The 12,402-nt window shown below is 39.2% G+C and overlaps 1 protein-coding gene across 1 annotated transcript in view; it reads left to right on the top strand.

Moving 5' to 3' along the window:
* Positions 1–333: 333 nt before the first annotated feature.
* LOC117478877 (WD repeat-containing protein 7) overlaps positions 334–12,402 on the top strand; it is a 100,067-nt gene continuing 87,998 nt past the window's right edge. Inside the window, 9 exon segments of the mRNA XM_034125808.1 lie at positions 334–477; positions 1,472–1,643; positions 1,758–1,864; positions 2,111–2,189; positions 2,598–2,772; positions 3,982–4,058; positions 4,367–4,486; positions 4,928–5,073; positions 6,918–7,020. Of these exon segments, the coding sequence (XP_033981699.1) occupies positions 1,485–1,643; positions 1,758–1,864; positions 2,111–2,189; positions 2,598–2,772; positions 3,982–4,058; positions 4,367–4,486; positions 4,928–5,073; positions 6,918–7,020 (966 nt within the window). The 5' untranslated portion in view covers positions 334–477; positions 1,472–1,484.

Genomic DNA, 12,402 nt, shown 5'->3' with positions numbered 1-12,402 from the left:
TCCGCACGTGACACCCAAGATTAGAAAACAAACAAACAAAACGACAATTTAATAAAGAATCGACTTTCAAAATGGGGTCTTTGCTTTTACTTTGAAGGGTAAATGCGCATGTCATTCGTTATTTTACATTTCAAAATAAAGGTGGAGATTACTGATAACTTGCGGTGTTATTATTATTGTAACTTTTATGTTTATGTAACCTTTGTGCTCATAGGGTAAGAAGTATATGTGCTATAGGTTGATTTATTTAACGAGGAACCGTGTCGTGTGCTCCTCGGAAAACGAAAGCTGCATCATTTTATTTTGAAAACACAAAACCGGATGTGGCTCTGGTTGTCAGGTGATCAGCTGACCGAACAGATCGGAGCTAAACAAGACGATAAGAAGGACAATTTCAATTTCATTTTGCCAAGGAGGGAGACGTTCTTCGATAAGCCTTCAATTACAAGGACATGTTCCAGGAGTAATTTAGTTGTGGTACGTATATAAAGCGTTTTTAACACCCTGTTTTGGTTCAGTTAGCCGTTTCGTTACCCCGGAAGTGGCGACATTGCAGGTATAGCGTTAGCGCTTCATAGATCACTGCACCGTTAATCAGTCCTCATCCATGATTATACGATTTTAGCTTAATTTTTCTGCATAATCTCGTGCTGCTACTCACTTTCTACCTGGTATCAGTGACCTGCACCTGTCTCCATTAAATGTGTCCCCTGTTACTCTGCACGCTGCTGCACAGTCTGCAAACCTGCATGTAACGCCAAGGTTAATTATGTAAATGTAGGAAAACACACACTGATGATGATTTGATTAACTGCGTGTTGAAGAGTGTGGTCAAAGGATCACAACTGGTGACAGTGACTAGTCGTGACTCATTCATGGTGTAACGCTATTCTATTCCAATCCGTATGCTTGATTGGGATGGATGTAAACAGGGAGAATATGAACATAGCATCAAGCAATGAGCTCATAGAGGACAAGATCAAGACAATAGCAGAAACAATTAACCCTTGCTTTCAAGATTCAAGATATCTTATTCTCATATGTACAGTATAACATGCAGTTGCACTGTACAATGACATTTGGACAGCTCTCCACATATAAATATTAAGAACTATACATACAAACAAACGTATTACATACAAACTAGAAAGAGTAGAGGCATTTTCTAGAAGGTGTGTACAATTCATGTCCCAGAATAAAAGTGCATGATGTGCTGCAAGATCAAAATAAATAAGATATATAAACAGCAGGGTAGAGTATGGTTTGGAAATATATAAATATGCATAAGTATAGATAGATATAAATTATGATGCATTAATGAATCCCCTAAATAGTGATATGAGCCCTTTTGTTTTGGCTTGGTGTTGCCCAGAGTGAAGTTGTATCTTTGTCTATCAATCCTTATGCTGGCAATTCAACAAGATCATTGGCTCGTCTCATTTCATCCCTCTGTGTCCCTCTCTCCTTCCAGAAACATCTGCATCATGTCGGGGAACAACCTGGTTCTACCCATAGTGCTATGGGGCCGCACCGCTCCCACCCACTGCATCAGCAGCCTGCTGGTGATGGACAACTTCAGCACCATCATCACCGGCTGCCACGACGGACAGATCTGCATCTGGGACATGACGCCTGAGCTGGAGGTACAGATCAGGGCGGAGGCGGTGGTGTGTGCGTTGGTCACACACCACTTATTTACTCTGTGTATCTTTTTTATTACCCGTTATATATATTTTTCTTATATTTTTCTTCTTCAGATTTGTCCCCGGGCCATGCTGTTTGGTCACACAGCCTCCATCACCTGTCTGGCTAAAGCCAGTGCATGCAGTGACAAACAGTACATCGTCAGCGCATCAGAGAACGGGTGAGTACAGGCTTTTATTACGCAATCAATTATAATTTTATGTGGCTTTGACTTTATTGAGGTCCAAACAATTGTAGACTGTAGAATCGCTACTGTAAACTCCTCCATAGACTTACTTTGTGGCATAACGAAGGGCATTACACTAGTTTATTTAAATGTGCTAAAAATTATTGTTGATTACCATATACACACACGTGTCATTTCCTACTCATTTATGTTTAATTCACTTTTTGTCTGTGTTTCCAGAGAGATGTGTCTATGGGATGTGAACGATGGACGCTGTATTGAGTTCACCAAGCTGGCCTGTGCTCACACTGGCATACAGGTAGGACTTGCAATTAATATCAAAGATGCTATTCCAGTACTATGCTATGGCCTAGTCTCATATCATCACTCACAATTGAGCAACAACTGTGATAAAGTAGCTCAAATGTTGACTTCATTTTTACAAACATTCATTTCCACAGCACTTATTCCACCAGTACAACAAAGTCCTATCAAACCAACTACTCTTACTTTCTCTTTTCATTCAGTAGTTATTTCATTGAAATCCTATATTCAGTTTTATAATCAATATGAAGTTACTGTCCATGTAATTATACACATCCATTCAATATTTCATATTCAAATTGACCCAGGAAAGGGATGGTTTACATTATTTTTGGGTGGGATTTGACGTCCTCCTGTTCCCATCTCTCCTCATATTTCCGTCTCCTATTCTGTATTTCTGTAGTTCTATCAGTTCACCATCAGCACTGAGAAAGAGGGACGTCTGCTTTGCAACGGCCACTACCCAGAAATCCTTGTGGTGGACGCCACCAGCCTGGAGGTGCTGTACTCTCTGGTGTCCAAGATCTCCCCCGACTGGATCAGCTCCATGAGCATCATCCGCTCCCACCGCACACAAGGTCAGAGACACAGGATTATATATAGATTCAGATCTGGAACAGTTAAGAGACCTCCGCAAAATACATCTAAAATCTAATCTAATCTATTCTTTAACAGTTTCTCTTGTTTTGCTATTTATTAGTTTCAATTGGAGGGAAATGTAACTTAACTTAACTTAACTTCATTTTTATTTTAAGCTATACACTACTATAAACTAGGGATGAGAACGATTAATCGAATATTAGAATATTCGAAATTATTCAGGTATTCGAATATGAGAATATGAGTTATGAATATTTTTTATTAGATTACATATTATTAAATGGAATAATTCAATGTATACGACAGTGCCATAGCTAAGTGTGTTAGGTCTAAAGGTGTGTTTTGCTCCGCTCACCGGTCCCTCACAGCGGGCAGAGCTGCAGGTGCTGATCTCTCTCTCTCGTCCGGTTATACTTCACTCGCGTTTATGTCCAAATCCATCAGATCTAGCTAGTTCTAGCTAATGATATAGCTGCTGACCCTCCCTACACGCAGATCACGCAGACTCAAACCTCATCTTATGCCCAAATTCCAGCTGAGAGGGTCTTCTCTACAGCTGGACTGATTGTGAATCGCCTCCGCACCCGCCTCTCCCCTGAGTAGACATGCTCATATTCTTAAACAAGAATGAGTATTGAATAGCTGCATTCTGTGCAGAGGCCCTGTTACAGGTTGATCTCTGTTGTGATAGGGTTACGTTACCCTAACCCGTTATGTTGGTCGTGTATGATCCCTCTTTCATTTAAAAACCAAGTTATGTTTTAAGCATGAAAGCTGTAGGCCTATAGCTGTCAACTGTTCAAACTGTGATCACCAGTTCAATACATTTGACAAATTCGACTTGGTTTCTATACTTATTTGAACATGTATTTATTTATTTTTCAAAATTAAAAATGTTTTATTTATTTTTTGTAAACATTTTTCCCACATTTCTTTTTTTTTTTATACGATATGTACATTTCGGTTAATCGGTTAACCGTTTTTTTGGGGGTCGAATATTCGAATATACATTTGCTTTCAAATTCCCATCCCTACTATAAACACGTCCCCCAGATTTGAATGGCCTTCTTGGAGGTCTGAACCCACTGCTTCTCTTGTGTTATTTTGACCAGTTTTACATTTTGTTGCAAATAAATTCTCTAAAGAAGAATATTTGTATTTAACCACGAGGCCCCCTCTCTGTGTAGAGGACACGGTGGTGGCGGTGTCAGTGACGGGGATTTTGAAGGTTTGGATCATCACAGCGGAGGTCAGCAAGATCCAGGTACTCCACCATACAGATATTTGTTGATAATGATTTAATTGTTTAATAATTATTTATTTTATTTTTATAATGGTAGTACAATATGCACATTTAAAAAAACATTTTTATGTTTATATTTACATATTTTGTAATGTGTATATATATTTCTTAACTATTATTATTATTATTATTATCTCTTTTTTATTATTTTTTTTCTAAAATGGAGCTACTTTCAGTAAACCCAATTTCCCCCTGGAATCAAAAAATATTCTATTTCCGATGCTGATGTATGTGTATCTGTGTGTGTGTGTGTGTGTGTGTGTGTGTAGGACCTGGACCCTGTGTTTGAAGAAGAGTCCAAACCCATCTACTGTCAGGGCTGTCAGAGCATCTCCTTCTGCACCTTCACTCAGAGCAGCCTGCTGGTCGTCTGCTCCAAGTACTGGAGGGTAAGAGCCCTGCAGTACACCGAGTAATACTACACACCAAGTACCTGCAGTACAACGAGTAATACTACACACCAAGTACTGGAATAGAGTGTATCTACAGGAGAACAAGTTTAAATGTGAACTTATCAACAAATCACCATGAATCCCCCCTGTTGATTACTTACATTAAAACAATGATGTTTTGTTATACAAGTTTTCTACAATGTTGTGTTTTAATATGCAAATGCAGCATTATCAAATACTAACTATTGGTGAATCAAGGCGCAATCTTCAGATGAAAGTAAACAAACTGTTCTTAGATAAACTCCTAAATGTGTATTTTAGTAGTTTGTTCCCCTTGTGTGGCTGAAGACAGGTTGAAAAGAAGCCTGCAATTAACCAGTAAAGTCTCCCGTGTCTCTTGTTAATGCAGATGTGTGTACCTCTCTCTCTGTGTGTCAGGTGTTCGATGCCGTTGACTACTCGCTCCTCTGCTCAGTGTCCAGTGAGAACGACCAGGCCTGGACCGGAGGAGAGTTCATCGCCGCGGACAGAGTCATCATCTGGACGGAGGACGGCTGCAGCTACATCTACAAGCTGCCCGCCAGGTAAACATGTGTTATCTGATGGTGTCAACAACAACAACTGTGGGGGAAACTTCTGTGTAGCAATGCAGTGGGAGTCACCGACTCAGGAAGGAGACACGGGATAGAGCTGGAGCTTTTGATGTCAAACACTGATGGGTTTATTCAGAGTATCGGCCGGAGGATTCACATCACAAATCACGAGTCAGAGGTTCTGACTACACGGTAGAGTTGCCACGTCAATTCTGAAGAGCCTCTCTCTATGTTAGACCTTTTAACTGGTTCACAGAGAGTAATCAACATCTCTGAAGGAGTAGACTAAACAGCTGGGAACACTGAATCACTTGCGTCCGACACTCATGGCCTCAAAGATTTCACACCTTAGAGTCCACAAACACCGATAAAGAAGCACCTCAGCGTTCTCACAACAATTACCATTCGTGCCAGACAAGTTGACCGGTCACAAACTGGTAACAACAACACATATGGCACCAAGGCCTTTCCTTAAAGGAGATAACAGACGTCAGAGTAGATCATAAACGTCACAGAGCAAAAGGTTAGATATCTAGAAGAATTATTCCGTAACAACAACAACAAGAAAGAGAGCATCTTACTCCTGTTTTTTGCTGCATTGGCTAGAATCGATTTTAAATGATTTGACTTGGAAACAAAGCTCGTATCTCTGGTGCTCTCTTACATCATAGATCCTTTATCGTCTTATGTTCTTCTAAATATAACAACAGCTAAAAATACAATGTATTGACCTTAGCTTGAAGTTAGCCCCTACTTGTGAATTTTTTCTATTTCTTTTTTGTATTAATGAATTTAGTTCTATTCCTGTCTTACTTTTACTGATTACGTTTTTTGTTATCAGTCTTATTTTATTGTATTTATTCTCCTGCCTATTTACCTTCTTGTATGACATGGAATCATATATATATATATATATATATATATATATATATATATATATATATATATATATATCATGTACACATGCTGCATATGTGCCTAATATGTTTTAGCCTCTTTCTTGATTTCAATGTTATTCTATTTTCTATTTGTGTTGTGTACCAAAGTCTCAAAGCAACCTGTTTATGTAAGATATTGTAACAATAAAGCTTTGTTAATATTATAACACCACAGAAGAAGGATACAGACGCTAAGTCAGGGGTGTCAAACTCAAATACACAGTGGGCCAAAATTAGCAAATGGGTACTAGTCGAGGGCCGGACTGGTTCAATGTTTATTGCAAAACGTATTGAAATGAACTTATTGCACATATTAAACCTGGAACTAACAAAGCTTAAATGATTGCCTTTAAAAACAACATGAAACATTAAATAATCAGTTGCATTCATTTCTTATGGCTCTATCTGCAGCTTTTCCAGAGTCATTTCTTATGATTACATTTCTCCACAGGCCAACAACAGCTTCAACAAAACTATTTCCCTCAAAGAAAAAACAAACATGCCCTGTTGTCTCAAGAAAAAAAGTGCAGAAGGAAACATCCATGTAAACTCAGTGTGCTGCTCTGTGATGCTAGTTCAAGCCAGATACTTGGCATCTCATCTTGGGTGCAAGGTCATCAATGTTTGGGGTCAGGCTCTGAGCTGAGGAAACCCTCAGGATGGAGTGAAGGTGTGCGTGCAATATACCGGCGGGCCAGATCTAATAGTAATTCAACATTATCCTGCGGGCCGAAATTAAATCCACCAAGGGCCTGATTTGGCCCCCGGGCCTTGAGTTTGACACATGTGCTCTAAGTCATAGGATCTGTAGAATCAGATAAAAGGCGTCAATGGGTTTTCCTCACTGTAAAACACAGAACTAATGTGTGTGTGTGTGTGTTTGTGTGTGTTCCTCAGCTGTCTGCCTGCGAGTGAACATTACCGCAGTGATGTGGGGAAAACTAAAGAAGGCTCCATCCCTCCGCTGGTCTACAGCATCGCCGACCGCCTAGACAAACAGGTCAGTGCTTTTTATTATTTTTATATTAAAACACATGCTCAGAAAAGTGAGTACTGTACACTCCTGAAAAAAGACAATGATGTCTTACAGTTGTAGCTGTTTTTGTTATTTATTGTTAAGGTTGTTCTTGTTGTTTGGTGACTTCAACTCAGTCAGTTTAAACCTCAAATAATAATAGATGGATATTGTTGCCAAGGATTTCACTGTCATTGAAAATCGTACTTTAGTATAAGTAACAGGGTTCTTACGGTCATTAAAAACCTGGAAAAGTCATGGAAATTCAAAATGCTAATTCCAGGCCCTGGAAAAGTTATGGAAAACAATATTTTTCCCAAAGTTTTGGAAAAGTCATGGAAATTTAACTAAAGTTGCATCAAATATAATTTATATTTTATCTAATCGCCGAAATAGTAATTACTGTATTGTATAGTAATGGAATGTAAAATGGCATTTAACTGACGAGGTATTTTGCTGGTGAGAGATTTTAGTTGCTTTAGCCTGTAGCAGCTATAAGCCTATTTGATTTGTTTTAGATAGGCACAACATGTTTCATATGCAGACCTTATTTTCCTGTTCCATGTGGTACCGCTGAGAAAGAGTAATTTTTTTGGTCATGGAAAATTAGGTAAAGGTCATGGAGAAGTCATGGAAAAGTCATTGAAAATCATTCGTGAAAAAGTGTATGAACCCTGAAGTAAGTAATAGTAACATGTTAATAGTTAATTAACACCAACATTTTTTGCGCCAACACTACGCAACACAAACCAAAACAATCTGATTGATAAAAAGCACCACAGCTTTGAAGAAAAATACATATTTTTTAATTTGAAGTGACTGTTCCTTAATACTGATTGAAAAAAACAGCAGAGTGTTATAATTCTATTTTCATTCATTTATTATCTTCAAATAAGCGCTGTGTGCAGCAGAGTGGTGACTATTAAACATCTGTTGTTGTCATTTCTGCTGTTTGAATGTACATTTTACTGGATTGACCATGTCATTCATTAGCAATGTATTGCCTATTAATCATGACTTAATACCAGCTTTTAACTAAGAACGTAACGATAAAAATGAAATCTACAAACTTAAAGTGGACCTATCATGCTATATTTGAATAATATAGTGTAGGACCATACCTATATAAGGCATATTTATACTTTTTTTTTTTCAAAATACCAAACGGATCATGCATTTTAGCCATGCCTCATTTCGCTCAATTTGACATTTTTTAGCTCTGTTTGTGTAAGGGCAGATTCAGTGAGAACAGCAGCATCTACAGGCCTGGCATATGTACTACAGCGTCTCCAGCGCTTTCGAACGGCAATGCCGTGGCTGTCTCCTCCTGATTGGTGGAGTTGGCCCAATAGCCGTAGCGCCACCGTCCTGACGTCAGGACAGTGTTCAAATCTGGATCAGTTTTTATCAGATCCGTTGCAGCCCCTTTTTTAGAGATTTGGGTATGGAGGAAAATAGAGAGGGTTGTGTTTTCTGACACTTGGTGAGTTCCCTGGAACACCGGGGACACATATTCATGTATAAAAGACGTACAAAAGTGCATTTTGCATGATAGGTCCCCTTTAACTACTACTAAAAATGACTAAAAACATCTTAATCATAACCCTTTATTCTGAAATCAGATAGTGAGACCAAGCCTAATCTCTGTGTGTGAGCCTGACCCTGTGTGTTCTGTGTGTTCCGTTTATTTATAATTTATTGTCTTGTAGGTATTTATTTGTTGTCTGTGCCTTTTTGTTATTTCTGTTGTGCCTTTTATGTTTCTGTCCTCTGATGCTGCCATGCCCCCTCCCTCCTTTGACCTCCCGACTCCTCTGGGAAGGAAGGAGAAGGAGAAGGAGGTGAGGAGGAGGAGGAGGTGGTTGTGGAGGTGATGTGCCTCCCTGCCAGCGGGTGCGACTTGAAGCTCTACACCCCAGAGCTGCTTTACCACCACCGGCCTCTAGAGGCACCAGTAAGCCCCAGAAAGTGCACTCTGAACACCAAAGGCAGGAAGAATAAGCTTCACGTTCTTGGCTGAGCTGCTCAAGCTTAAAATGAACATTATAGAGTGGTGCAGTGATGGCGTATTTCTATAGGACGACCTGGAAATGAGCATTGACAAAAAAGCAATGGGATTTTTCAAATGGAATATTGCAGAAAATACGATATTTGGCAAAGACACGTTTATGATAATTACAGGTTTTGTTCAGCAGGATAATCGCCATCTTAACACCACTTTATGATTTTTAAAATGCAACTGCTATAAGTAAAAAGCTAACGTTAGGCTATAAATGAACTGCTTCATGGTCACATGACTTCACCTCACCGCTGCTAAGCTAAAAGCGGCTAATGTTCGCTGGAATGACGTTTTAGTAGTCTCATTTAGCTTCTTGTAATGAACTTAAAACATGATTTTTCTTAAGCTTGTGTTGACAACAGATCTTATTTTAGATATTTAAAAAAAAACATTAAACCTGAGACAAGCGAACAGGAAGTGCTGAAATGCTGACTTATTTCTGTGTTTAGAACTCATTCCTGCACCGCTCTATTCCAACACTTACATTATAGTAGCCTTAATTTGAAATTAAACGTTTTATTTTAAATAGGAGAATCACAAACTCGCGTCATTTTGCACGTCGTTTAAATAAGGGTATGCAAAATGATAAGTTAGATTTGCTGCATCAGATAAATGAAAAGCATAATACTATTTTGAAAGCACCATACCAATGATTTAGCACGTTTAACCCCATTCACTACACATGTTCTTCTTTATACTACTGCTGACTATACACTATTTAAATTTGTCCTATTTTTTTACACCATCATTCCAAAGTATTGGCTTTAAAATGATTGCTATTTTAGAAATTATTTCATTTACTTATTTTTGGTTAGTTGGCTAATTATTTAGATTAACTTTTAAACAACATTTGAATAATTGGTGTACGAGAAAAACAAAGCCGACTAAGAGCACTAAATGTGGTTTGAATCTCTCTGCAGTTTCGAGTGTCCTTGTCCTTAAAAACAATCTGTGAAAAACCTGGTATGGTCCTTTCTAAAAGTGAGGTTACTGTCAGGTGTAGGCAGATGTAATAGTTGAGACTAAAATGAATGTACTTAGCATGAAGACACATTGGAAATTAACGATAGGTTCCTGTATTGGCAGCTCAGCCAGAAAGTGATGAGCTGAGAGGAGCAAGCTGTGAGAACAGCAGCAAACACACACATCCTCAGTGGCTCACATCCACCCTGCAGCTCGGAGATAACGGGGGGGGGGGGAGAAGATTGATTAACTCAGGGTCTTTTATCCTTTCTAGACTTCCATGCTGAATTGATGCATTTGAAACGAAAACTGATATGAAATCTCAAGGGCTTTGCGGTGTCAAGACTAATTCTAATCTGCCTAACGTAACGGCAGTCGGAGAAGCTCAGATACCCCTTTTCCACTGAAATGAGCTCCATTCTGGTTCAATGACGAGACTAGTTTTCAGTTGGTCAACTTGCAAACCGACTAAAAAAAAATGTGCCTTTCCACTGACCAGAGCCAGAGAGGTGACCCTTATTTAATTGGCTACATCGGCAGCATATTTATCCGCCAAAACGACAACAAGGGCGTTCTACTTGAGAGCATGTGGTCAATTGCTATGAAGCCAGATTGGATTGCAAGCACAACTTCTCCAACGTCATGCTCTTGACCAGAATAATGTGGCTGATAGTCTGCAACTACGCTTGAAAGTAATTGACAGTCATGCTGCCACACCAGTAGTGTTCCCTGATTTCCCCATAAAGTATCATTGTTATTTATTTAATTGACAATGTTTGGCATCAAAGCGCCTTGAATTGAAGATTGTGAAGTGTGAGGTTTCTCTCATATTACATTGATGATGTTAGCCTAGCCACCCAAGCTAGCCCGACTAAACTTTCTACTATCGCCATGAACTGATGTTGCTATAACTTCCATAACTCTGAATAATGCGGCCCCTCAGATCTTGCTGCCTATTGGTCAAGTAGTTGCTGGCACATTTTAAACGGTTTGTGGGGCCAAGAGCTCCAGTAAAAACATGAAATACTGGTTCACAAACGGACTGAAACGGGCCTGGAACTGCCTCGATGGAAAAGGGGTATGACAATTAAACCTCCAGCCATTTATTGATTTCAATTCAAACCTATTATGGAAGTTTAACATGTGAGTGGTAGTTCTTGTTTAGGAAGAACCAACAAGTGTGGAGGTAGAACCGTAAGCCGCTGAGTGGATGCCGTTGAGAGTGAAGTGCCTGTTTTCTTTTACTCCTCTCCTGGGTTCCTTCCTGCCGGACTAAGAGACTGAACTTATTCTGGTTCACCTGACTTCATGCTCTCTTCCCACTAAAACTAAAATGTCTCCTCTAAAAGCACCATCACCCTCCTCATCTGTCTTCATACTGATGAAGATGCATGCAAAGTCTCCAAGCTGCTTTTTAACAAGAATAATGACCCGCTGAAGTTATGATAAGCCAACACACAAAAACAAAGTAGGAACATCATGGCTTTTTGTTTTAAATGTGCTTGCTTATATTTCCCAGAGGCTCAGAAATGTCCCTGTCCTATTTCTAATTTTAGACACAAAGGCCATTTAGGGGGATCTATTAGCAGAAATGGAGTGTAGGGGGACTGGTTGCAATCCACAATCTTTACCTGCAATGTGGTGAGGAGATTATCTCAACGCTGATAGGCTTTCACTGCACAGTGTTGTAGGAATTTCCCGTGCAAGTTGATTCATTTAATTCACGTTTCACAGCACAAATCCACAAATCTAGTTGCATCTTTGCATGCCGCCAAAAAATTCGTAAATTGTGTATAACCTTGGATTTTTATCTAATATACTGTATCTTATATCAATATGTGTTTTGTATGTGTGTGTGTGAGTTATTGAGTGTTTAAAAAACTGCATTTGGTGGCACTTTGCAAACTTTCTGTCTATCCATCTCTCGTGTTGAGACGTTCTGAAGTAAGCGCTTACACACACACTTCAGCCATTTCCCTGCTTCTGTATCTCTTTCAATATTTTACATTTGCTGTGATGATGGTAGCTCCTTCTCTTTACACGGCTACAGGTTTATAAACACCCTGCAAGCTTTCATTATTTACATTTTCTCTCCCCTCCACCTCCCCACAGATTCTAGAAAATACCTTATTTAGACGAACACCTTAGACTCCGTTTAAGACAGTAAGAGGGAAGCTAGGTGTTAGCATTGGTAACTTAGAGGCTAGATATGTTTAATTATCGTTTTTTAAAATGATCTGATCCCAGTAAAGCTCGTATTTGTCTTCAATCTGTTGACTACAGCCACAAAACGTAGCAGGTCACAGCATAATAACTGCAAAATAACTGAATTTGTGCTCTTCACA

The sequence above is a fragment of the Trematomus bernacchii genome, unplaced genomic scaffold (genome assembly GCF_902827165.1).
Source record: "Trematomus bernacchii unplaced genomic scaffold, fTreBer1.1, whole genome shotgun sequence".
Lineage (NCBI taxonomy): Eukaryota > Metazoa > Chordata > Actinopteri > Perciformes > Nototheniidae > Trematomus > Trematomus bernacchii.
The sequence above is the reverse complement of the archived record's forward strand: the minus strand, read 5'-3'. Positions and strand labels throughout refer to the sequence as shown.